Raw genomic sequence first — 25,478 nt, 5'->3', positions numbered from 1 at the left:
GTTAATATAATAGAAACAGAATGGCAAACTATTTAGAGCACAGATCTTGAATTCATATAGACACAGATTTGAATGCATGCTGTTCAGGACTCCTGGGTTATGAGTGACATAAAGCCAGGGTGGACGGCAGCACCCTAGCAAAAAGGAGTGTATTGGCTCTTGTGGTCAAACCTTTAGCTTGGGGTTGCCTAGAACCCTCAGGGCATTTCCTCTTCTTCTTCCCCTGGTGCTCTCTGCAGGATTGCTGTCCTTTAAGGCTGGCCCCTTAGCCACACGCAGCCCTGGACTTGCATCCTTAGCATCCCAGTGCCGGAAAGGAAGGGACCATTTCCACCAGCTCTAATTAGAAACATCCCACCGGGCTGGCTTCAGACACTGGCCCTCCCTGTGACCAAGGAAACCCCATCTCTTATTAAAAGAAGCACCGAGCAGGAGATAGGCCAGCAAAAGGAATAGTTGCTGTAGCCCCGTCCTACCTGGGTGATCTTGGCTAAGCGCTGAAGCCCTATAGGCCTCAGCATCCTCCCCTGTAACACAGTAGGGGAACGACCTCCTGGTGCTGCTGTGAGGACTCAGTGAGATGGTGCAGGGGAAGCTCAGACTCAGCACCCAGGAAGTGGTGGGGCACTCAGTGGAAGAGACGGGAAGGCTTAGACGACCCGAGAAAGACCCACCCCACCTGTCCTGCCTGCCACTAGAGGTTGATGAGATCCCCCAGGAGGTTGGCCCTCTGCCTCTGGGTTACTCTACCAGCCCACCATGGACCATTCTTAGAATTGCCCGAAAGGGATCCCAGAAAGTTATGGAAGCCGTAGTAGCACTGGGGAGAGGGAAACCCTCATGATACCTCTAAGTGAATGTTCGCCAGTAAAAACAGTGAGTCACTGGTAATCAAGATAGCTTAAAATCCGCCAGGAGTCGCTAAGCATCACCTAGGAACGGAGCCCAGAACACTGGGTAACACTGGACCATTCACACAGCTCCTCTTGGCACAAATAGAGCAGTAAAACTGACACCTCACTCATCTTAAGAAGTAGTAGGCTGTTTGTCACTGGAAGTGTGCAAGTAGTGTCAGGCGGGATTTGGACTCTGATGGGGGTGGTGAGTTGAAGAGGACCTTAAAAGTCACCCGTCTTCTTGGGGGTCTTGAGCAAAACTCCAGGCCCATATGAGGTCATGGCTAGACTGGGAGTTAGTGATGAAGCTCTCCCTGTAGTGGAGCTGGTAGGGCTTTGGGAAGAAACTTCATTAAGGAAGCCTTCCTGGAGGAAGTGGCATATGCACTGGCCCTTGAACTTCAGCTCATCTGTGAAAAACCAATGGCTAACGACTTTGTAGGAGGGACAGGCAGTGAAAGATATGTTGTCAGGTGGTGTTTCACGTCTTGCCACATCTCTCGCATCAGCTTGTCCCTGGTGGCTGCTTTCGCTGTGGATTAGTGAGAAGAGGGACACCAGCAACCCTATTCTTACCTCCTCCTGGTTCAAGAAGGAGGGAAAGAGCCTGTTGATCTGAGTCTGTGGTCTAGGAGGCTGATCTCCCCAGAAGGCTGGGATTGGTCAAGCTCAGGTCACATGCCCCTCTGGTGGCCCAATCACTGTGAACATGATGATGATCTAGAGGTTAAAAATACAAGCTCTGGGGGTGCCTGGGTGGCTCAGTCGGTTAAACCTCCGCCTCCAGCTTTGGCTCAGGTCAGATCTCACGTTCATGGGTTTGAGCCCCGCATCAGGCTCTGTGCTGACAGCTAGCTCAGAGCCTGGAGCCTGCTTCCGGTTCTGTGTCTCCTTCTCTCTCTGCCCCTCCCCCTCTCATGCTCTGTCTCTCTCTGTATCAAAAATAAATAAAACATTAAAAAAGAAATACAAGCTCTGGAGCCTAATATTTGGCTGCGTAACTTTGGGCAGGTTACCTAACATCAGACCTCAGTGTTTCCACTTGTAAAATGGAGGTAATATTCCAACCGCAGAGGGTTTCCGTGAGGAGTAAAAGCGTTAAATGAGATCATGCACGCAAACAGCTATGCTATGCCTAGATTATAGTACGCATTCAATAAAGGTTCGCTATTGCCATCCATCATCATGATTCACATTTTCCAGCTACATTTGCCTCCTTTGCCCCATTAGATTTCCCCATGATTCTGTCGGTGAGGACGCACAATGGTTAGAATACCTGTTTGGCAGTTTCCTTCCTGAATCACAGAGAAGCTGAGCTTCCAGGAAAGCAGGAATCCATTCCCAGGACACATCCCTCTTGGCCTCAGAGCCAGTATTTCCAGCAAAACTCTTTTCCTAGAAATTAACCCTCCTGCCCTCAAATCCCCATGCCTCTGCGTGGCTCATCTCAGGGGGAAGATTCTCAGGGGAGGGGAGGAGCACTGACCCCTCCCGTCTGGTTGCTTCCCAGGCATAGCTCCGTGAAGGCTGATGAAGCTGCCGGCACAGCCCCCTTCCACCTTGACCTCTGGTTCTACTTCACCCTGCAGAACTGGATTCTGGACTTCGGCCGCCCCATTGCCATGGTAAGTGCAAAGCTGTGGACAGAGCCCCTACTGGCAGTGAGGACACAGTGTGACATGAATTAGCTGAGTGGCCTTGGACAAGTCACTTCCCCTACCAGTCACCTGCAGGAATAAGGCTGGACGCTTTTATGTCCTTTAGCTCATGACTGTGCCAGCGAGTGGGGGTCTGGGGCCTGAATAATTGTACTGTGCCCTCTAACAGGGGAACTGGTGGTTCTAAACAGTGATGCTGTGCCCCTCCCCCACCTCACCATCCCATACCTGGGCTGAACCAAATCCCCAGGCCATACAACGGGGTACAGGAAGGGAAGAGCATCCCCACAGCCTTGGTATATTATTTTCCTGGAGAGAAAGAGTATAGGCTGATTTTGCACGGCTCCGAGCCTCAGCTAATGTTTAGTGCTCTCTTGGGAAACCATCCCTTCCCCTCCAAGGCTAGCTCACGCGTCGTGTATGACAGTGGCCTCTACAGAGATCAGTACCAGATGAGTCCCGCAACTCCTGGCTTGTCATAAGCAAGCAGATGGCAGAATGTGCAAAACTGAGTGATGTGCCATCCTGCATCAAGTTGTTAATTTTTGCATGTGGGTGGTAAAAATCATAATATCCAGTGTGGACACAGACACCTTGCCTATGCTGGTGATAATGCAAATCAGAAAAGCCCTTTTGAGTTTAATTAATTTATTTTTTAAAATAATTCATCTCTACACCCAAGATGGGCTTCGAACCCATGACTGGGGGATCAAGTGTCACATGCTCCTTCAACTGAGCCAGCCAGGTGCCCCAGACAAAGCCCTTTAGGAAAGCGGTTTGTCATGATGATAACTAGGCGCCTAGAATAGTGCCTAGCATATGCACTTTTATTGAATGAATAATGTTAAGGTAGAAATAGTGGTTAACATACATTGAGTGCTAACTTTCTTCTGAACCTGCTAAGTGTCTACACTCATTTGATCCTCATCTCAGCACTCTTATTAATCTCCATTTCATAGACGGGAAGACTCAAGGGAAGAGAGGGCAAGTAGCTGGCTCGGGGCCACCCACGTAGCATATGGCAAAGCCAGCGTCTACGTGCCGGCGCTCTGGCCCCAGGGCCCGCCCCCTTCCAGGCTTGTGTATATCCAGGACCCTGATGTGTTCTTCCCTCCTGACCCAGTAAGACCCCTCCCAGGAATCTGCCCTGAAGATGTAATCCGCAAGAAGACAAAAGCCTCTCTACCCCAAGGTGTTCCCTGCAGTGTTGCTTACCTTGGACGTGACTTCAGTGTCCAGTGTAGGGACTGGGTAGATCAGCTCTCTGTATCCGGCACAGAGAACGTTATCTGGCCCTTGAACAGGAGTCACGGATACTCTAGAGCCACCTGGGACAGTGAAGGAGCGTGCCGGCGTGGAAGTGATATGCGAGTCAGAGACAGTCTTAACACATGGGATCAGAGGCCTGAAGGGGATTAAGAAAAGCTATTCTGGCAGCAGTGTTGGAGTGGATTTGTGGTGGATGCTGTTTCTCCTTTGGGCAGGCTCTCTGTAGGGTTTACATGCTGTTTTTGAAGTGTGGGAGAAAGAAAAGAGAGAGACTGCGTCAGGCTTCCTGATTGGGTTTGTGGGTGACCTTAGGCAGGTCCTTGTCTTACTGGGCTTTGATGGTCTCATTTGTAAGAAGGCTGGTTGGGCTGGCTGCTCTGATCCCCTTCCAGAAAGAAGGCCCCACATATCAGGGGCCAATTTGGGGGAGGGAGTAGGAGGCCAGGAACAGGCTCATGGCTCCCCTCACTCATTAGGACTCGGCCACAACAGGCCGTGAGGGTCTCCCACGGGGCAAGTCACTTCCCCAGCCTGCCCAGCAACCTAAGTGGGCCCATAAATACACTGGAGCTTTTGAAATGTAGGCATGACAGTCCCAGATTTGTAATAACAAAAATCAAACTCGTGCAAGTTATAAAAGTAGCATGTAGTAGTTGTAACGAGTCGACTAATACCCAGGCATATGAAGAAATGTTGGATTCCGCCTTGCCAATCCCACCCCCGACGGTTTGAGACACAGGCACCGTCTCCTTTCTCTGCTCAGACAAACGTATATACACTTTTTTTCCCTCTCTAACCCAAATGAGGTTTTACTTTATGCCTTATTCTGTACCTTGCTCGCTTTCCTTTAGAATGTATCATGGCTGTCTTTCCACGTCAGTACATACAAGGTATCATTTCTGATAACGGCTACTTCACCTGCGGTAGTAAAGATGTTGTCGTGTATTTAGTTCATCCTATTTAGTTGAACAGTTGACCTGTTTCTGCTCTTTTGCTATCACAGTGTTTCAGCCATGCTGTGTATCTTTTTTTAAGAAACTGAAGTACAGGGCGCCTGAGCGGCTCAGTCAGTTAAGCGTCTGTCTTTGGCTTAGGTCACGATCTCATGGTTCGTGAGCCCACGCTGGACTTCACTCTTAGTGCAGAGCTGGCTTCGAGTCGTCTGTCTTCCTCTCTTTCTCTGCCCCTCCCTCCTTCTCTCTCTCTCTCTCTCAAAAAAAAAAAAAAAGAAAGAAACCAAAGTGTAGTTGACATACAATGTTACGTTAGTTTCAGGTGTATGACAGTGATTCAACAATCCTGTATGTTACGCCATGCTCACCGCACTGAGGGTCACCATGCCATATTATTACAGTGTTATTGACTGTACTCCTTATGCTGTACTTTTCATCCCCATGACTTATTCATTTCATAGCTGGAAGTTTGTACCTCCTAATTCCCTCCACCTAGTTTGCTCATCCCCCAACATCCTCCCCTCTGGCAGTCACCTGTTTGTTCTCTGTATTTATGATTCTGTTTCCATGTTTGTTGGTTCATTTGTTTTTTGGATTTCACATATAAGTGAAACCATATGGGATTTATCTTTCTCTGGCTTATTTCACTTAGCATAATACCCTCTAGGTCCATCCATGTTGCAAATGGGAAGGTTTTTTTTATGGCCGAGTAATGTGTTGGTGGTGAAACCCTAACCCTCATGCAGTGTTGGTGGGAGTGCAGATTGGTGCAGCCACTGTGGAAAACAGTATGGAGGCTCCTCAAAAAATTAAAAATAGAAATACCATACGACCCAGTAATTCCAATACTGGGTGTTTACCCAAAGAAAATGAAAACAATTCAAGGAGATATATGCACCCTCGTATACATGGCAGCATTATTTCCAACAGCCAAATTATGGAAGCAGCCCAAGTGTCCATCAGTAAAGGAATAAAGAAATAAATGAATCAAGAAGATGTGGTCTGTATACCCAACATCTAGATCTTGATCTAGATGAAGATCTAGAGATACCCACTGAATAAGAGAGAAAGATGGGAACAGAGAGACCTGTGTCCTGGCAGATTTATATGTGCAGATTAGTTTTAACCAACGTGGCTTTTCTGAATTAAAAGAGATAAAACATTTAGGTTTTTGACTGCAATTTGTGGTCACTGCCTTTATTCTCAATCAACAGATGCTGGCAGTACAGGTTGGGGGGTCGTCCGTGTTTCGACCTTGCCCCGGGGGCTTTCACAGGGACCCTGAGCAGGCCAGCACTCACTGGGCTTGACCAGTAGGACGCAGGGCGTGGCAGGCAGAGGAGCTGCTCCTGGCCTGCCACCTGTCTCAGGGAACAGAGGGAAGAAGGAACTGAAGTTTCTTTTTCTTGGTAGAACTCACGTATTTTCTCCTTTGTTTCCTAATGAATACTTCTGACTGGATCCGGAAGCAGTCTGGCCGCAGTCTGCCTGCTCAGTGCGCAGAGCATGAGGCCTGGGGGCCCGGAGGTCTTTTCGACAGCAAAGCACCTGGAGCGCCAGACCTCTGCGGGCCCAAGCAGACCCACCTGGGCCACATCTCTTATGTTGCACATGGGGAAACCAAGGCCCAGAGATGGGGAAACCAAGCCCAGGGTCACCCAGAAATTTATGGCGCCACCAAGTCCCAAAGTAGCCTCCAACTCCCAGACCAGCCCCTGGGGACGTTTATTTAGCACCCACTGGGAGAGGGGCCCAGAGTCAGGCCCTGGGTTTGCATCTGCCTATGTGCCCGGGAGCAAGTCTGTCTACCTTCTCTTGGACTCAGTTTCCCTGGGTGCCCCAGGGCTGCCAAGAGATCAGGGAAAGAGTTAGGAGTGTGTGGAGGAGGTGGGGCCTGACTCCCTGAGGGCCCGTGGGGCTCTGCCAGCGTCAACAACCCCCTTCTCTGTGCCCCCCAGCTGGTGTTCCCTCTGGAATGGTTTCCGCTCAACAAGCCCAGCGTGGGGGACTACTTCCACATGGCCTACAACATCATCACGCCCTTCCTCCTGCTCAAGGTACAGCCCGGCTCCCTGTCCTGCCTCCTCCCCTCGTTTTTTCCTCCCCTAGCAGGGAGCTGGTGCCAAGCCCTAGGAGTCATGGAAGCAGGTGGAAGCAGGCCTCCCCCGCCTGAGTCTGGGGGATGAAGGCTGAGATGGAAAGATGGAGAAGGCCTCCCCAAGGAGGGGTGTTTGATTTGGGCTTCAGCCTCGTGTGTCAAGGAGTGACATGGGAGTAGTGACTGGCAAAAGGACCTGACGATTTGGGAAACCAAATCCATTTGGGGAGACTGAGGCAGAAGGTGGGACTGAGGTGGTTGCCTGGGGAGAAGTCAAGGACAGTTGAGCAGGCAGGTAGGGTCCAGGTGGCAGGAGTGGCAGCCATGGAGGTGACCTGTAGTCTAGCCTAGAGATCCCTGACCTTGAGAAGTCACTGGGAGCCACAGAGCTAGCTTTGCACGTCCAAATAAGGACTCCTAAAACAACTCTTGCTGTCTACTGTCCCCATCATCTTGTTTCTAGACAGATGTTTCTAATCTCCAAAAGTATGAAGGGTATGAACTCAGAATTCAGAGGAGTCTTAAGTTAAATAATTTAGTTTCAAAGTATCCTCCCTCCCCATCCCTGACATTTTCTTTGTTTGCCATGGACCAGTGGCTCCAAAATCAGAGGGTCAGGCCACGGAGCCAGCCCAGCCACGCAGGGGCACACCTGGGCCGGGAGAGGGCCGTCCCGGAGCCTGGATGCCTGTGTTGAAGGCCTAACCTTGCCTCCAGCATGTGGTTAGTGTATGACCTTGGACACTGAGCTAGTCCCTCTGAGTCTGTTTCCTCTCTGGGAAGAGGGGAGTGCTGTTTCCCAGCTTGTGCTGGACTTAGAGGGATCATATGAGACTCTGGAGACTGGGCTGGCCTGCTATTGTCACTTTCTAAGTGACCTTTCAGCTGGTGGTATCCATCCCACTGGCCGGTGAGGGAGGGGCCGGAGGGGTGTGGCCTATTGCGGTGAAGGCGGAGTCAGGCCTCCTCTCTGACTTCAGCTCATAGAGCGGTCCCCCCGCACCCTGCCGCGCTCCATGATCTACGTCAGCATCATCACCTTCGTCATGGGTGCCAGCATCCACCTAGTGGGCGACTCCGTGAACCACCGCTTGCTCTTCAGCGGTTACCAGCACCACCTGTCTGTCCGTGAGAACCCCATCATCAAGAATCTCAAGCCGGAGACCCTGGTGAGCACCCCCACCCCCACCCCGTCCCGGGAATGTAAAGCCCTGTGGGCACAGCCTGTCCTGGAGGCCAAAGAGACTGCCCCCACCCATCACTGTGCCCGACCTGCTAAAGGCATTCTGCTCTGTGAGGGCACTGTACCCACCAAGCTAGGATGCTTGTGACACCTTAGGAAGTGGCACATTCTCAGGCTCCCTCCTTGGAGTAGAGGGCTGCTGGGGGGAGGCCTGGGGAAGTGTGGCTGCGTGGGTCCCAGCACCTTCCCGAAGCACCTGCCGCTCTCACCTGCCATGCCCTGCCCTGCCGCCCTCAGATCGACTCCTTTGAGCTGCTCTACTACTACGACGAGTACCTGGGCCACTCCATGTGGTAAGTGATGGGGCTGTCTCAGCCAGGAAGACAGCAACAGCCCAGCTATCTCCCCAGGGGCCGTGGGCTGGCCTGCTCTGCCTCGGGCCTCAGGGACACTGGGCGAGCCTCTGGATGGGAGACAGAGCAACCGGAAAGGCCTTCCCCTACTCCCCCTCTCCCCCCAAGGCGCGGGTCTCTGGGCCCTTCCCGTACCAGGGCGGCAGTGCCCGCGGCGGCCACTAGAGGGCAGCGAGCGGCTGTCCCTGCCTGGCCCTACCGGAGCTTGGAGGGAGGGGCGCGGCGCTGACCAACCATCGCCCCCTGGCCGCGCTGGGGTGCGGGTGGGCAGCGAGGGGGACCCCCACCATGTCAGGACGTGGTCTTTGGGAATGGAGGTTGGGACAAAATCGAGGGGCCAGCTGGACCTGATAGGGGAGGGGTGTCTGTGCCCTGCTCCTTGAGCCCCCGGGAGGGCCCCCTTCACCCCCAAGGCAGGGGAAACCTCCAAGATGTGCGTGGCTGCGGAAGGGTCAGCCTCCCCGCCACCTCCCCATGCCCCCAGTCAGCCTGCAGGAGGAGCCGGGGCCAGGGGGAGGGATCCAACGGGGAGTGGGGCCAGCCAGCAAGCCTGGGACCCCGTGGCCTCCCTCCTGAGTGAGGTGGCTGGCTCCTGTCCCTCGAGGCCTACCCTCGTGTGTCCGGGGGCCGTTTGGAACAGGCTGGACTCCCAGCCAAGAGAACCAGCTAGTCGTTCACTAAACAGGCCCTGGCCTCCCTGTTGCAGGTACGTCCCCTTCTTCCTCATCCTCTTCATGTACTTCAGTGGTTGTTTCACCCCCACCAAGGCCCGCAGCTCAGCGCCAGGGGTGGCCCTGCTGCTGGTGGTGCCCAGTGGCCTGTACTATTGGTGAGTGGACCTGGGGGAGGGGCGGGGGCACCTGGTGAGCCAGGCAGTAAGAATGTGCTCTTGTCCACAGCCCTGCTCTGTGACTCTTCTTGGGTTCCTGCTTCCTCTCCTGTCTAGTGGGGACTGTGACCGTGCTTTGTGGTCGCGTCTCTGTTAACCACAAAGCCAGGCCCGAGTGTGGCCTCTCCGTGCTCAGGCTCCTCTGCCCTACCTCCCAGAACCCCGGTGCCACTGTGGACCCAATAGAATCCACCTCCAACACCAAGTCCATAGAGCCCTGTGGGCCTCAGTTTCCTCCTCTGAGAAATGGGGACAACACCTGCTTGTCTCCCTCTCAGGGGATTGGTGAGGATCTAGAAAGAGGGAAAGGGGCCTCATGAACTATAAAGCACTATGAAAGTTGGGGAGTCCAATCCCTCGGGGGCTCCTTGCCTGGTTTCTTTGTGCCTTTCTTCCAGTTCTCCCATTCCATTTTGGAGAACTCAGGCCTCAGTCAGGCTCCTCCCCCTCCTCTCACTTCCGCCCCGAGGACAGGCTCTGCCCAGGGATCTAGGATCATGGGTGTCACAGGAAGGACTGGACCCTTCCCTGATGGGAAGCTTGCCTCCGCATGAATAGAGCTGCTTTTCCCTAGGGCCAGCTGTCCCTGCCCCGCCAAGAGGGTGCCCCTTGAGGACAGGCTTAAAAAAAATGGGTGGCAACCCCAGCAAGAGGGGGAGCTGCCCGACTCGGGGAGGGCTTCCTGCCCAGTCCTCGCCCACAGCTGCGTTAGTGCAGAGCTGCCACTGTAGGAGCAGCCACGTGCTTTTCCAAGTACGAGGCGTGCCCAGCTCATGTCGAGTCTCTTACCTCTCGGGAGACGAGGCCATTTATGCCCCCTTTCTATGTAAGGAAGCAGAAGCCCCAGGGTGTCATATAAATCCCCCCAAAGGCCGCACAGCCATGGAGTTGCAGAGCCCTGTGATTCCTTGAGCGGCGTGAGTCAGCGCCGTGGTTCTTTCTCGAGGCAGGGGAGCGGAGCAGACCGCTTCTCCGAAGCCCTCCCACAAATGTTACTGAGTCCCGGGCCATGTGCTAGGTACTGCCTTTGGAGCCACAGAGAACCCTGGGCGGTCTGAGACTGTCCCAGCCCCCGAGGGGCCGGTGAGGACAACGCCCGTAAATTACAACTGCATTCCCAAACTTAGACGCCTCTAGGAACCCAGCTCGTAATGCATGGAGCAGGCGTCAAGTGAGGCAGTAGGGAGTGATGGGGACTGCGGCAAACTGTAGAAGTGGGCACTTTCAAAGGGCACAGCGGCTGTCTTCTCTGAGTGCTGTTGTCCTGTGGGAACACACGCGCCAGAAATCCACATTGGCAGCGAATCTGTTATTTAAACGTTCAGTAACAAACTCAACATTAAAAAACAATATGCCGCTGATGGGCTGCACCCAGAATAGCGTGGCTCCCTGGGCCTCTCATGAGCGGAGCCCCCTGACTGAGTGGGAGGGCCGCCGGGGACGTGGGTGCAGGGAGGGCCACCAGGCCGGACGGAGCCGTCAAGCCTCCCGCCTCCCCTCCCCGCCGGCCTCTTCAGGTACCTGGTCACCGAGGGCCAGATCTTCATCCTCTTCATCTTCACCTTCTTCGCCATGCTGGCCCTCGTCCTGCACCAGAAGCGGAAGCGCCTCTTCCCGGACAGCAATGGCCTCTTCCTCCTGTACTCCTTTGCGCTCACTCTCCTGCTCGTGGCACTGTGGGTCGCCTGGCTGTGGAATGACCCTGTCCTCAGGAAGAAGTACCCGGGTGTCATCTACGTCCCCGAGCCCTGGGCCTTCTACACCCTCCACGTCAGCAGCCGACACTGAGTCCCTGGCACCGGTCGCTGGCACTCTGCCTGGCAGGGGATGGGCCGCAGCGAGTGACTGAGTGTGGGGGCAGGGAGGGGTGCCTGCACGCGTGCACATGGATGGGGTGGGTGTTGGGTGCACGGTGCGTGCGGAGCGCGTCATTGTGCTACTTGATTGTTCAGACCCACTTTCTCTTTGGCTTCGATCTGTTCAGGATGGGACGCAGTTGTAGGCAGTGTGTCTAGGCCGAGGTCAGGGCCCTGCCTCCTGCGCGCCCGACTGGACTCTCCCTGGGTTGTCTTCTGGTCGCCATCCTGGAGAGGCCTGGTGGGCAGGGCAGTGGCAGGGAGGGAACCGGGCACATCACCTGCAGCCTGGCTCACCCCTCAGACCTGCCCTGACCCCTAAGGTCGTTTGCAAAGGTTCTACGAGGTCACTTTCCAGGTGTTGTTGAAAAAGCACATCTGTCCTCAGCCTTGCGGGCACTGGCCAGAAGCGTGGGCCCCAAGTGTGTCGGTGGCTGGCTGCAGGCCCCTCGTGGGGCAGCCTTGGCACTGCCTAGGAAGGGTACGGGCACCGCAGACCTCACTCAACCTCACGTCGCACGGAGTGTTGAGCGCCCCTACCCTGGACCCTGGAGAGCCGGAGGCCAGCCCTCTTGCCTACCCACAGCCTGATCCTGGGGTCTCTGCAGCCATTTCCCTCTGCCAGAGGCTGAGCCCTGCTCCCCAGCAGAACGCTAGCGCCCCTTCCTGTCAGCCTGACCAGGGCATTTGAACTGCAGCCTGAGGCTGTTCTCAGACACTTGCAATATCGCCTGCGCCCCATTAGGGGCACTTGGGAGGTGCTGGGGGAGCTAGAGCTCTTGTCTCAGCCTGCCTGGGTCTCTTGCCTTCTGCTGGTGGCCCTGCTCCCAGAAAAGGGAGTCTTGGTCCCCCGCAGGAAGCCCCATCCCCAGCAGGAAGCCCCCCGGGCCCACCTTCCCCCAGGCACTGGGGCCAGGTCTGCCCACGCCGCCCGCAGCCCCATTTCGCAGCCACACAGGCTCGGTGAGAGGTGAGCATGTGAGTCTCTTCCCAGGCCCTGCCTCCCGCCTGTGTTCTCAGGGAGCCCTGTGCCTCAGATTGGCCTTTCAGGTTGGGGTCCCTCTTCAGCCCTCTCAGAGGTCCCCCAGTCCCTGGTCAGATGGGTAGAGAGAGGGATTAACAGAGGCCAGTGTGGAGCCAAGCCCAGTGGGTGGGAATTTGGGAGGCAGGAGGGAGTCCCCGAGAGCAGGGGAGGGGTGGCCGGCCTGAGGCCTGTCTGGCTCCGGAGCAGGCACTGCCACTGGCCTTCCGTGTCACGAAGTGGGATCCTGGGGGCAAGAAGGGCCTCCTCTCAGTCAGTCCTGCTCTCCAGAGGAGTCTGGGGGCTCCGGGGGGTGGGGCACCAGGGTAGGGCATCTCTAGGCCTGCCTCCCAGTTGTGTTCCAGAGGCTGAAACAGACAGGGTGCCCTTTGGGGGAAGGTGGGGAATCTGGCTTGTTAGAGGTTGGCACTGAGCCTTGGGCAGGCCACGTACTCCCTCGGGGTCTCACACCACACAGCCACCAGGGGCTGGCTGGGGCCACTGTTAGCAGACGACCCAGGAAGGCCACACTGGATGGGAGATGCTCACACCATCGTAGGCAGTGGCCCCCTCCTACCCAGCAACCCCCATTGACTCCTTCCTTGTCTTGAGAATGCTGCTCCTTCCAGCCCTGTCTCTGGCCTGGTCATGTGGGGTCTGAAGGGTATACAATTTGGGGAGCCCTCGATTTTAAAAAAAAGTGAATTAAAAAATTAAGTGTGAGTGTGAATGTTCAGAATGGAAAAAAAGTCACAGCAAATTATAAGAGTCTTGGAAATCTTGTGTCTTTTTTTTTTAATGTTTTATTTAGGGGCACCTGGGTGGCTCAGTTGGTTGAGCGTCCGGCTTCAGCTCGGGTCATGATCTCACAGTTCCTGGGTTTCGAGCCCTGCGTCGGGCTCTGTGCTGACAGCTCAGAGCCTGGAGCCTGCTTCAGATTCTGTGTCTCCCTCTCTCTCTGACCCTCCCCTGCTCACGCTGTCTCTCTCTATCTCACAAAAATAAATAAAAAAAAGAGCGCAGGGCTCGATTTCATGACTTGTGAGTGGATATCAAGAGCCAGATGCTTAACCAACGGAACCACCCTGACACCGCGGAAATACTTCTTAATTACACTCTGGCCTCGCTCCCTCTAGCTCACTGTAGTGGTTCTCAAAGTGTGGCCCTGACAAGGCAGCATGAGAACGGCAGAGGAAAATACAGATTGGCTGAAAATACAGATTCTGCTGAATCAGAAACTGGTGATGGGGCCCCTTCAGGTGAACAAAATCTCAGTCCTCAGGTGGTGGTGGACCGGATTCCTATTTCTCCTGTTGCGTATACAGCTTCCTAGATTGAAAAGGCCTTGTCTCCCGCACGCGCCCTGTCCCAGACACAGGGTGATTCCGAGCGAGTGCTCTGGCCTGGTCCCTGCAGGCCTCCCCGCCAGCCTCAGCTCTGTGCCCCGGCCCCTGGCCCCCAAGGCCCCCCCTAACCTCTCCCCACAAGGCTGTCGCAGGAGCTGTCTCCTCTCCTGCCTCCCCACCCCAGCCGGCCTCTCCTTGCGGCCCAGCAGAGAGCAGTTAAACCCTCCAGCAGAAATGCTCTGAGTCTAGAAACAGGTGTGAAGAATGTGACTCAGGAGGCACCATTTGGAGGAAGAGGGCCTTCCAGGTGGAGGCAGTTAGGCCAGGAGGGAGGGAGGCCAAGCCAGGGGCAGCCCCCCTTTCCCCTCCTGGTACATATTAGCAAGAGCCCCCCCCTTACTCCAGGCAAGTGCAGCCCCTCGCCAGGCCCCACTCATTCCCTGGGCTGGGGGCCCTGGCGCAGAGCACAGCCTGCAGGGCCACCCATGCCAACCTGAAGTTGGAGCCCCACCCATAGGAAGTGTGTGACCCTGGGAAGCCACGCCCCTTCCGGGGGTGGGGGGAGGGCGGACAAACCAGTGAGGACCAGGCAGGGTCCGCAGCTCTGCCAGAGGGGTGAGAGCTCTGGGCGGCAGAGGAGGCGCAAGAAGAGCACTCTTCCTGGCCTGGGAAAGTCACCTTAGAGGCGTCCCTCTGAGCCCCCCCCACCCCCTCCGGGTAGCTCGCTGTGGGTCTGAGACCCAGTGCAGCCACCGCCCCACCCCTGTTCTCAGGGTCCCCAGAAGGAGGGAAGGGAACCGGTGGTGCGCTGGCCATTTATTCTCTCAACAGCCCTGCAATGATTCCCGGTGTAGAAACTGAAGCCCAGTGCAGGGAGGTGATGCTCTGGGGTCACTCAGCAAATGAACCCAAGGGAAGGATTTGAGTCCAGCCCAAGAGCGCAAAGCCTCCACATGCTTCCACATTCTGCATCGAGGCCTTGACAGTGGGCTGCACCGTCGTGGCCGGCCTCCCGCCTGCCTCGGGGATGGCGTGTGATGGGCCTTAAGTAAGACGTGTGACAAGTGCCCCACAGCGTGTAGGAGTTGTGAGTCCCCAGCTTAGTCCCAGGGGAGAGAAGAGGAACCCCCCCCCCTCGCGGGCAGGGACCCCCTCTGCGTACCACCGACCCCTTCCCCGTGTCCCCGGAGGGTTCCCAGGACGGAACCAGGGCATGTGTCCGTTTGCTACAGAGTATCGGTGTCCTGCTGCAGGACGAGTCCTGGGGGACCCCTTCCACAGCCCCATTTTCTCCCAGTGGAACCTGCCGCCCTGGCCAGGCGGTGGCGGGGCACCAGCTGTGCGCCGGGAGGCTGCAATCTGACCCGGTCGCGGGGCCTCGTCTCCATGGCAGCCGCGGCTTTATTACTGGGGCCTCCACCCAGCTTGGCGGACTTTCGACTTGGAGCCGAGAGGAAAGGGACAGAGCAGGCGGCTGTGAGAGCCGGAAGCCAACGAGGTGACAGCCTGAGGCCCCGCGATGGTGAGTAGGGGGGGCCGTGTCGTCGAGCGGGGCTGCCTCCCCCTTCCCCGGGCTGGGGGGCGCCTTCCTGGAGTCCCCTCCCTGACTATTCTCCTCTCTCTGCTACAGGCCAAGTTTCTTTCCCAGGACCAGATTAATGGTAGGTTGCCTTTGCTCTTTAATTAGCAACTCACAGGAAAATATGGGTCTCATTAGGCAATTTGCTCTGCTTTTTTTTTTTTTTTTCTTGTTGGTGGGAAGACAGGCCGCTGGTGGGAGAGCCGGCCCACCCACAGGCAAGGGGCCGCCTGCTGCCCCGGGTGGGGGTGAGGGCTCAGAGGTGGAAGTGTTGGGATTGTCAGTGTGACTTACTAGTTAGGGAGACAGGAGCAGCGCTCTAGAGGTTTTTCTTCTGGACCTGAGGCTGGATTTGGGAGGAGGGAGAGGAGGAGGAGATGGAGATGGAGTGTGCGGGTGTTAACTGCCTGCAGCTGAGGGTCAAACAGAAGGAGCTGAGAGGCAGAAGAACCCTGGTCTGCACCCTTGGGCAGGCACGGCTGCTCTCTGGGCCTCAGTCTCCCCATCTGTTAAATGGGGTTTGGCTGAGATGGGCTCTGAGGTCACTTGTGCCCTGATCGCCAGCCTAGTTTCAGAGCATTTACTCCCCCAAGCCCGCCGGCCCCAGCCGGCCTCAGCACGGTGTGGTGTGGGGTTTCCACAAGGCGGGGAGGGGAGATCAGGGACCCGGACCTGAGTCAGAGGGTGGCTGCAGGCGTGCCTACGGTTCCTTGGGCAGGGATTTCAGTGTTCTGGGGCTCCAGAGCTTGGTCTAGAGTGGGTGGGTGGGTTGCACGATCAGGGGGACCCCTCATCTTAGGTCACTCAACATCCTCACCCCAAGGGGAGGGCCAGAGCAGGGGCTGTTAAAACCTAAGGCCCAGGGCAAGGGCCTCTCGCCCAAGTCTGAAGGGCAGACTGAATGTTGACTCCACGCTGGAATCCGGCTGTCAGCCTCAGGAACCCCCCTCAACCACCTCACGCCTGGTTTTGAGGCTCAGTGACCTACGAAACGTCCAGAAGGGAAGATCTTTCTTCCCTTTGTATCCCAGTACCCGACACCAAGAAAGTGGCCACTAATGTTTCATGAATGAGAGAGTGGACAGCCGTGGCCCTCTGGAGTGGGAAGGCAAGGGTCTTGGAGGCAGCGACCTGGGGTCCAGCACCCCAGCCTCAGTGTTCCCATCTGTGAAGTAGGGATAATGACACTGCCCCCCCCCCCAGGCTGCTGTGAGCAAGGGACAGAGAGGATGTCGGTCATACACATGACCCTGGGCCTGGCTCCGGCCAGGTGTCACCCAGACTTGCTCTAACTAGCATGAGCCAGGTGGTAGAATTTTAGGAATACACTGAGCTGGTGGTTAAAAATCAGGTGGTTGTTAAAACCAGTGATGGCCGGGGCAAAGCAAACCGTGTTCCGGTCCTGCATCTCTACAGCACATGTTTTAAAGTCGCCCCATTGCAATCAGCAGTGCTAAAGGTTTGCAAGAGGGTTCAGTTTCATGAATGTAATTTGTGCAAGGGTGAGAAATAGTGTAACAGTAGCTCACTGATCAGATTTAGCGACATTACACTTACTGGGAAAAGAGTTACCTTCCTTGGCATGCAACGCCCCTTGGCAAACTAGGGATGCACGGAAGCTATAGGTTGGCAGCAGGTACAGGAGTTGGCAGAACTCACTTGTGACCATCAGTGGGCGAGAATGGAACTTATAGAGGACACTGCCTATTTTATTACTATTTACAAGTTTATAAACTTACAAATTACTTATTACTTATAAATTACTTATAAATGGTTGCGGAATGGTGTGCTACCTTTATGTCCGTAGAAGTTATAATAAACTTCTGTACGTGTATCATCAGCGCAGTTCTGAAACATCCGCCAGCACACAGCTGGTGTTATCCTAAGACCTGGGGAGGGTCCTTTCCTGCCTGAGGGCATTTGTATTTTCAAAGAGAAGTCCTAAGGGGGATTTTCAACCCGATTTTTCTTTCCTTCACCAAATTCACCATGAGTCCTTTCTTTGTGCCAGTCCAGTTCTAGGCCCTGAGCTACGGGCAGCGAACACAATAGACAAAGTCCTCTGGCCCATATAGGGTGACAGCACTGGGCCTCTGGAGGGAATTAGGTTTTTCAGGAACCAAACATGGGATCTTAGGCCAGGCTCTGGCACTGCTTTCCTGGGACACTTCAGTTTCTTCCTTCTTTCTTTTCTTTTTTCTTTTTCTTTCTTTTTTTTTTTTTTTTTTTTACATCAGAGAAAAATATATTTTATTTTTTTAATATAGTTTATTGCCAAGTTGGTTTCCATATAACACCCAGTGCTCAAACCAACAAGTGCCCTCCTCCATGACCATCACCCATTTCCCCTCTCCCCCATCCACCCTCAATTTGTTTTCAGTATTTAAGAGTCTCTTGAGGTTTGCCTCCCTCCCTCTCCTTAACTGTTTTTCCCCTTCCCCTCCCCCATGGTCCTCTGTTAGGTTTCTCCTGTTAGACCTATGAGTGCAAACATATGGTATCTGTCCTTCTCCGCCTGACTTATTTCGCTTAGCATGACACCCTCAAGGTCTATCCATGTTGCTATGAATGGCCAGATTTCATTTTCTCATTGCCATGTAGTACTCCACTGTATATATATACACCACATCTTCTTGATCCATTCGTCAGGTGATGGACATTTAGGCTCTTTCTATGATTTGGCTATTGTAGAAAGTGCCGCTGTGAACATTGGGGTACATGTGCTCCTATGCATCAGCACTTCTGTATCCCTTGGGTAAATCCCTAGCAGGGCTATTGCTGGGTCATAAGGAAGTTCTATGGATAGTTTTTTGAGGAACCTCCACACTGTTTTCCAGAGAGGCTGCACCAGTTTACATTCCCACCAACAGTGCAGGAGGGTGCCCGTTTCTCCACACCCTCGCCAGCATCTATAGTCTCTTGATTTGTTCATTTTAGCCACTCTGACTGGCGTGAGGTGGTATCTCATTGTGGCTTTGATTTGTATTTAATGATGAGTGACGCTGAGCTTTGTTTCATGTGCCTGTTGGCCATCTGGATGTCCTCTTTGGAGAAGGGACACTTCAGTGTACTGGCCCTCTCCAAGGCCAGGCTCTGTAAAGTTCTGAAAAGGCTAGGCCTTCCCCTTCAACCTCTCCACAGGCACAAAGGCAGCTAATTGTCTCTAAACCCCACCGGGGAAGCTGCCTTTTATTAGCAGCTCCGCTGAAATCCTAGGCTGCAAGGAGAGGCCTTAGTTGGGGAACTGAAGGGGCCTAAATGGGGGGCCTTCCGTCCCTCTCCCCTCATCCCCTCTGCCCTGGGGTGGTCTCTGCCTGGGAATCTGGGATCCAGAGTGGCCTTGAGGGTGGAGCTTGACTTCAGGAGCCAGGCCCTCAGCCTTGCAGCCTTCAGGGGCCCCTCTACACGCTGTGAAGGGTGCATCACAGGGTCACTGCAGGATGAAACGGGCCCGGAGGAAGTGCTCAGGAGTGTGAGCTGCCATTTTTCGCGAGGGAGCCTAGGGCCGGGCCTCTGAGGCACCAGCCAGGTGGATGAGGAAAGGGAGAGCTGGATGCTGAGAGGCCGCATTGGGGCTCAGCAGCAGCTCCGCCCTGTGGGCCTCAGGGACTGGCGAGTCCCACCAGGACAGCTTTTGACCAATTCTGAGGGCAGTCCCAGAATGGGAATCTCAGTGGTGGGGCCCAGGATCTTCCCCAGCTCCCCAAGGGCCTCACTGTGCCCTCAGGGCTGAAAGCGGGGTCCTCCTGGGCCTTGAGACCCGGTCTAGAGACTCCTCCGCTCTGGCAGCCATTGCATCTCCACCAGGGAGGAAGGGGCAAGGCAGATTTAGACAACGTCCTGGCAGCACCCCTTGAAGTCTTAGCGGGACCAGGGCCTGTGTCCGAGGACAGCTCGAGGGTGCAGCAGCCTGGATGCGGCGGGCTGGAGAGTGGACAGAGTAGTGCCCACAGCTGCTGGCTTTCCTTTGGTTTTACTCAGTTAGGGACGGGGAGGAAAGAAGGAAGGGAAGAGGGAGAGGCAGGAAGGGAGAGAGAGGGGGTAGACAGAAGGGAAGTCAGGAGAGGGAGGGTGATAGGGTTGCCAGATAAAATACAGGACACCCAGTTACATTTGGATTTCAGATAAACAACGTCTTAGAAGTCTATCCCACGGCAAATTGTGGGATATACTTATACTTGGCAGCCCTGTATTTTTTATTTGCTGTGTGGGGCAACTCTAAGAGGGGAGGAGGAGAGGGAGTCAGCGAAGGGGAAGGGAGAGAGGACAGAGGGCACAGGGGTGGAGAGCAAGTATGTGTGGCTGACCCTCCCTTCTGGGCTGTGACAGAGTACAAGGAATGCTTCTCCCTGTATGACAAGCAGCAGCGGGGGAAGATAAAAGCCACTGACCTCATGGTGGTGATGCGGTGCCTGGGGGCCAGCCCGACCCCCGGAGAGGTGCGGCGCCACCTGCAGACTCACAGGATCGGTGAGTGGGCTGGGGGCGCGCGGCCAGCGGGAGAGGAATGCACCGTGCTGGGCAGCGGGGGTCCTGGGGAGGGGCCCAGCGGGGGTGGCACAGAGGGTGGGGCTGTGAGCAGCTCAGTCGGTGGAGGGGCAGGTGGGCGTCAGAACCACCAGCGCTAGCTGTGGAGACAGCTGGCCAGGTGTGCAGTGCCTCCATCACTCAGGCTTCCTTGAATCCTCATAGGGACCAGTGACCCCTCCCCCCCATCTCGCAGAGGACCACGGGATCTAGACATTCCAGCTAGGTGACTGCAAACCTGCCAGAAAGACAGGGCTACCAGTGACCCACGGGTTGACTTTCATTGAGTAGTTGTCACGTGCTTAGCTTGAACAACTCTGGAGCAGGCATCTACCTGCTGTCTTACTGGTAAAAGTCAAGGGTCAGAGCCATTAGGTAACTCGTCCTCCTTCTTAAGCCAATGGTGGAATCAGGGTTGGGACCCGATTCTTCTTTCAAAGACTGACCTCCTAAAAATGATGCAGTGCTCCGAGAAAAAAGAAGAAAACCCACCCAAGATGTTCTCTCTGGAGGTGGGACTAGGGATGAGTTTATTGTTGTTTCTTCTATGTTTGACAATGGGAACATATAGGACCTTTATAACTAGAAAAACATTTTATTTTTTTTTAAATTAGATTTTTAGGGGCAACTGAGTAGCTCAGTCAACTGAGCCTCTGACTCTTGATTTTGTCTTGGGTCATGATCCTAGGGCCGTGGGACTGAGCCGGCCATGAGGCTCTGCACCGAGCATGGAGCCAGCTTGAGTCTCTCTCTCACCCCGCTCCACTCACACATTCTCTCTCTAAAATGAAATTAAAAATAATTTAAAAACTGTATTTTTTTAGGGGCACCTGGGTGGCTCAGGTCATAATCTCACAGTTCGTGGGTTTGAGCCCTATGTCGGGCTCTGTGCTGACAGCCCAGAGCCTGGATCCTGCTTCAGATTCTGTGTCTCCCTCTTTCTCTGTCCCTCCCCTGCTCATGCGCCCGCGCTCTCTCGCTCCTCAAAAATAAACATTAAGATTTTTTAAATTTATTTTTTGAAAAACAAAAAAACCCACCAGAGAGGTGTCAGAAGCCAGGGTGGATGTTACATTGGTAGTGGACGCACAGGAAGGAAAGACTGGCCCAGAGGAAGGAGGTGAACTACGAAGAACACTTGACCTGGAGTCCAACCAAAGGCCTCGGTGTCTGGACTTCGTGGCTCATCTTTGACGGGCTCGCTCCGTCGGCTTGTGTTACCGTGGGGTCCTGTCTGAGCGTGCCCGTGGCAGCGCTCGGAGCCCGTCCTGGAGCCGGTGATGGGGTGCTTGGTGACCCTGAAGGGGTGGTGGTTTCCTTTGGCTTTTGTCTCCTCCAAACAGGAACTTGTGGTCAGGGGAAGCTCCGATTTCCTGCACTTGTAGCCAGCCAGGGCCTGGGCTGAGGGGCCCCGGCGAGCCCGGAGGGGGGCCGGAGGCTGCAGAGAGGGGCAGGCAGGTGAGCGGGTGGGACTGGGGTTTGGGGTTCCAGGCAGGGTCACCTGTGCGTCCTTGTGGATGTGCCGCAGGGGCCGAAGGAGTGGACGCCTGGGGTACTTCCCTCCAGCTCGGGGCAGGAAGGGAGCACCTGGAAGGGAGCAGAGGAAGTGTGCTCCATCCCGGTCCTGCTGCTGCTCTGTGAGGTGACTCCATGCTCTGGGGCCTCTGTCGCCTTGGTGGGCGAAATGGAGCAACGGTAACCAGGGTCATGGAGGATTACTAGGAGGATTCAATCGGGCAGGTCCATGGTGGGAACTCAGCTGCACCCAAGTAGGTGGCCCTTGAACTGATCATAAAACTTGGGCAGGGGGCCAGTTAGCTTTCTTCCCTCCCTGCTCACTCTGCTGTGTTTGGGAGTTTCCTAGACAGAAATGGCGAGCTGGATTTCTCCACTTTCCTGACCATTATGCACATGCAAATAAAACAAGAGGATCCGAAGAAGGAGATCCTTTTGGCCATGTTGATGACAGACAAGGAGAAGAAAGGCTACATCATGGCGTCAGAGCTGCGATCAAAACTCATGAAACTGGGGGAGAAGCTCACCCACAAGGAAGGTAAAGGCCTGGGTCCCTCCTTCCCAGCAGCGGGGGAGGGTTAGGGAGGTGGGGAAGGACCCTGTGCCGGCAGCACTGTGCAGACCCTGCATCTGATGCCTGCCCCAGATGGCTGCCCTGGACTGGAGCCCAGGGGAAGAGCTAGGGGCCCCAAGAGTGTTGAAGTCTGCCAGGATGGAGGGCAGGCCTGGGGAAACCCAGCTAGGATCTCCTTGGGCCTTACTATATGGGCTTTCATTTAGTGCTTGTGACGCCCCCCCCCCCCCCGGGGACATTAGTGTCCCCTTATACTGCTAACCAGGTGACGTGAGTGACTGGAAGGTAACAGCACGGTGTTGAATGCAGGTCTGTCAGACACACAGCCGCCCCTGAGCTCTTTCCCCCTTGCCACAGTGGTCTTCTGAAGTTGTTGCTAATGCCAACCAGGAGTCTCCAAACTGAGGTGCTCCTTTGCTGCCTTCCTGCCTCAGAGCAGGACAAGGGGCCCAGGGTCTTCTGGGAAAGCCCTTTGGATGCTCTCAGGGGTGCCATCAGCGGGCCTTCTTCCAGCCCTGCCCCAGCAGCCATCGCAGGCAGGCCGCCGGAGGCTGGCATTTTCAGTCAGGCTGCTGGGCTTGCCTGTGGAGGGGCCGGGAGGGCTGGGCTGCGACACGGCGGGAGGAGGAAAAGTCTTCAGTAACGGTGGGTCTTTAGCCTTTGGTTAAATCACAAGAGGCCAGCAAAGGGGTTGCAAGGTTGTGGCTGGAATTAGATGGGGCTCCTGGCTCCCCGATTTGTGGGACCTCAGCTGAGTTTCACCTCTCACCCTCCTCGGTTCCCCACGATGTGACAATAGACAGTCCCGCAGATCGCCCCCAGAGCTAACGGGCTGTAGCCGTCCCGGTAGATTTTTCTGCGGTCAGCGCTCCGGCCGGCAGATGTGGCTCTCCCCGCTTCTCAGGCTGGGGGTGATCACGATCTCCTCTCTCATTGTGGCTGTGTTAATGTGAATGGGGCGGGGAAGGGGGGTGACTTCAGGCTCTCAGGACATCCTCGGCCTTTTATGTTCCAGGCTGTGTGTTGGCAGAGGGGGCTGGCTGGGACTTTAATTCTCATGGTTAATGATCTCAGTCTAAAGCAACACCATGGCCCCCAAACTCACACGCATCTCTTGTTTGTTTAACCGGTGAAGAGACATGTCCAACAAACTGGCAGTGTGCCCCAGACAAGCGGGAAAACCGAGTTCCCTTCCTCTTGCTGAGCGAGAGAGGAAAGACACTAGAACTAGGACTCTCTCACCCTGGGTGAGGGAAAGAAAATCTTCAGTTTTGCTAAGGAGCATCCTCTGACTAGCTGAAGGGAGAAGGCTCCCGGGAGGCCCCATTCTAGGCCAGGGACAGGCTCATTGGAGCATCCTGCTGCTTTACGGGCTCAGAGGGGCCCGCCGCTCTACCCAGAAGGCGTCATCAGCACTTGGCCATGGAGTGCGGCCCTTTTCCTGGACAGGAGGAGGCTACAGTGGTGGAGGTCGCCAGCTGGAGTTGGACTTGTCCACTGGAAAGGTTTGAACCAAATGGCTGATGGGTAGAAGCTGCTTCATGAGAAGAGATAAGTTATAGTGTACTCAACATTAAAAATTTTTTAAAATTTGTTATGGAGACAAACAGCATGAATAGGGGAGGGGCAGAGAGAGACAGAGGGAGGGAGACGCAGACTCCAGGCTCTGAGCTGTCAGCACCGAGCCTGACTCGGGGCTCAAACCCACAAATCATGAGATCATGACCTGAGCTGAAGTCATACACTTAGCTGACTGAGCCACCCGGGCGCCCTGTGTCCTCAACGTTCTAAACATACTCAGAATTACCATCAGCTGAGGCACACAGCATAGTAATTACATTTTAGAGGAGGACATTTACGTGCCGGGGACATCGAGGGCCAGGAAAGCTGACACAGGGCAGTGAAACTGTTTTTGCAAGCGGATGGCCCAAAGAGCCAAAGGTAGGCTGGCCCCACGAGGCCACAGTGGAGAAACGGAAGCTGAAATGGCCTTTCTTGCCAACATCTGGGATAAGCTACTGTTTTGTCTGAGGAATCCAGACCCAGAAGAAACAAGTAAATGATTTTTTTTTTTAGCAATATCAGAGAACAATGACAGTTTTGTACACTTTGAGCTTTAGACACAGTTGAATTTATTTTCTCTCATGCTACCCCTGCCTCTAAACACACATTTTAAGAGAGAGGTGATGGCGGCAGGCACCACTAGTCACCAAGTCCCTTCTGGGGATGGGGCATGCCAATTTGGAAGGGAAAACAGGCAGGCCAAAGCCAGTGGGAGGGGGCCACTGAGGGTGGGCCATAGAAGGTAAAATCCACACCAAACGTTTCTGGAAATACAGGCACAGGGGTCAGATAATTTTCTTAAAAAGAAGGGGGGGAAAAAGCAAGCACAAAATGGCATCAGGGACTTAAGCCTCACTTAGTACACCTCCTTACCCTGTATCTTGGCCCCTGCAGAAAGCCTGGTGAGCTCAAAATGGAATCAGTGGCCTTCAGGGGCAGGGTGTGGGCTGTACTCCCTGGTCTAGTTCTTGGCCTACAGCATAGTCCATTGGCCACAAGGGAAGACCTCTGGGGAGCCTCAGCCCCCAATAATTAGCTCCATGTCCTATAATGGAACACTCTGACCAACCTGAAAAATTAATGTGATTTATTGCAGTGGATGATCTTTTCAGGGAAGCAAATATCGAACCAAATGGCAAAGTGAAGTATGATGACTTTATCAACAAGATCACCATTCCTACGCGGGACTACTGAGTGAGGAGGATGTGAGAGAGCCTCCCCCAGCCCTGGAAACACAGACTGAGGAGTTTTTGAAAAGAAAAGTGTTCCCTTCCCTCTGGGGAAATGGTGGACACGGCAGTGGGATGACATGACCTGACGGGAGCGCTCCGAGCCGAAATGATTTCAGCCATAGCATTAGCAAGTCTTTAATAAAAAGATTTGTACTGATTTTAATAACTACCATTAGTCCAGTCCTTTATGGTCTCGAAAGAGCCCAGGGGTTGGAGGTGGGCCTGGGTTCCAGTTCTGACTCTGCCATTTGCCAAGCTATGTGACTCTGGGTAAGTCATTTCACCCTCAAAGCCTCAGCTGGATTCCTAGATCCTACTTCTTACCTCACAGAGGCCCCTGAGGGTGGGCTGAAATAGTGGCTTGAAAACTCCCTTGCCAACTGGAGCGCACTGTGCGGTCCTGGGCTACCATGCAGGTGCGTCTCCTACAAAGGACAATCTACCAAAAGACACGATTCTGTTTTGGGGGACTGGAACCATCTCCCACAATTCCAAGACAAAGCCAGTGCTAGCTGAGAACTAACGTCAAGCAAAGAGCTAAAACGAATGAAAGACCATGGGTAACATTTCTTGTGGTGCCACGGGGCCACTTAATTCTTATTCCCAGCTCAGCACATAGTGACATAGTTCAGGGTATTCATTCATAAACACAGAGTATAGAGTGAAATGTTAGGCATCACCTAAACAGCAGGAAGAAAGATCTGACTTTACAGCCCACACCACAGGACACCAGACATGACACATTGCATTCATCAGGGCCCCGCAGAGCTCCAGAGGAGCTCCCATCTGAATTTCAAGCTGTTACCAGAGAGGAGGGTCGGCTCAAGTGGGCCACACTGATCATGGCTTCAAGCCATTTCTCCCCAAGACAATGGAAAGGAATAAGGGGGTGCAACAGGCCATGGC

General features: G+C 54.6%; 2 protein-coding genes across 3 annotated transcripts; both read left to right on the top strand.

The window, feature by feature from the left end:
* The first annotated feature begins 2,323 nt into the window (after positions 1–2,323).
* CLN6 (CLN6 transmembrane ER protein) lies at positions 2,324–13,014 on the top strand. Its single transcript, XM_029952260.1, has 6 exons — positions 2,324–2,521; positions 6,735–6,833; positions 7,855–8,043; positions 8,355–8,410; positions 9,177–9,299; positions 10,877–13,014. The coding sequence occupies exons 1-6, from the start codon at positions 2,324–2,326 to the stop codon at positions 11,145–11,147; spliced, it is 936 nt and encodes a 311-aa protein (XP_029808120.1). The 3' UTR covers positions 11,148–13,014.
* Positions 13,015–14,884: 1,870 nt separating this feature from the next.
* CALML4 (calmodulin like 4) lies at positions 14,885–24,741 on the top strand. 2 transcript variants are annotated; one of them, XM_029952593.1, is made up of 5 exons: positions 14,885–15,101; positions 15,211–15,243; positions 19,491–19,631; positions 21,553–21,741; positions 24,437–24,741. In XM_029952593.1, the coding sequence occupies exons 1-5, from the start codon at positions 14,969–14,971 to the stop codon at positions 24,532–24,534; spliced, it is 594 nt and encodes a 197-aa protein (XP_029808453.1). In that variant the 5' UTR covers positions 14,885–14,968; the 3' UTR covers positions 24,535–24,741. The 2 variants fall into 2 exon arrangements, with proteins under 2 accessions (XP_029808453.1, XP_029808452.1); XM_029952592.1 differs by having other exon boundaries at positions 14,980–15,104; positions 15,213–15,243.
* The last annotated feature ends 737 nt before the right edge of the window (positions 24,742–25,478 follow it).

Source organism: Suricata suricatta, chromosome 9 (genome assembly GCF_006229205.1).
Source record: "Suricata suricatta isolate VVHF042 chromosome 9, meerkat_22Aug2017_6uvM2_HiC, whole genome shotgun sequence".
Classification (NCBI taxonomy): domain Eukaryota; kingdom Metazoa; phylum Chordata; class Mammalia; order Carnivora; family Herpestidae; genus Suricata; species Suricata suricatta.
This window is presented reverse-complemented; position numbering and strand designations above follow the sequence as displayed.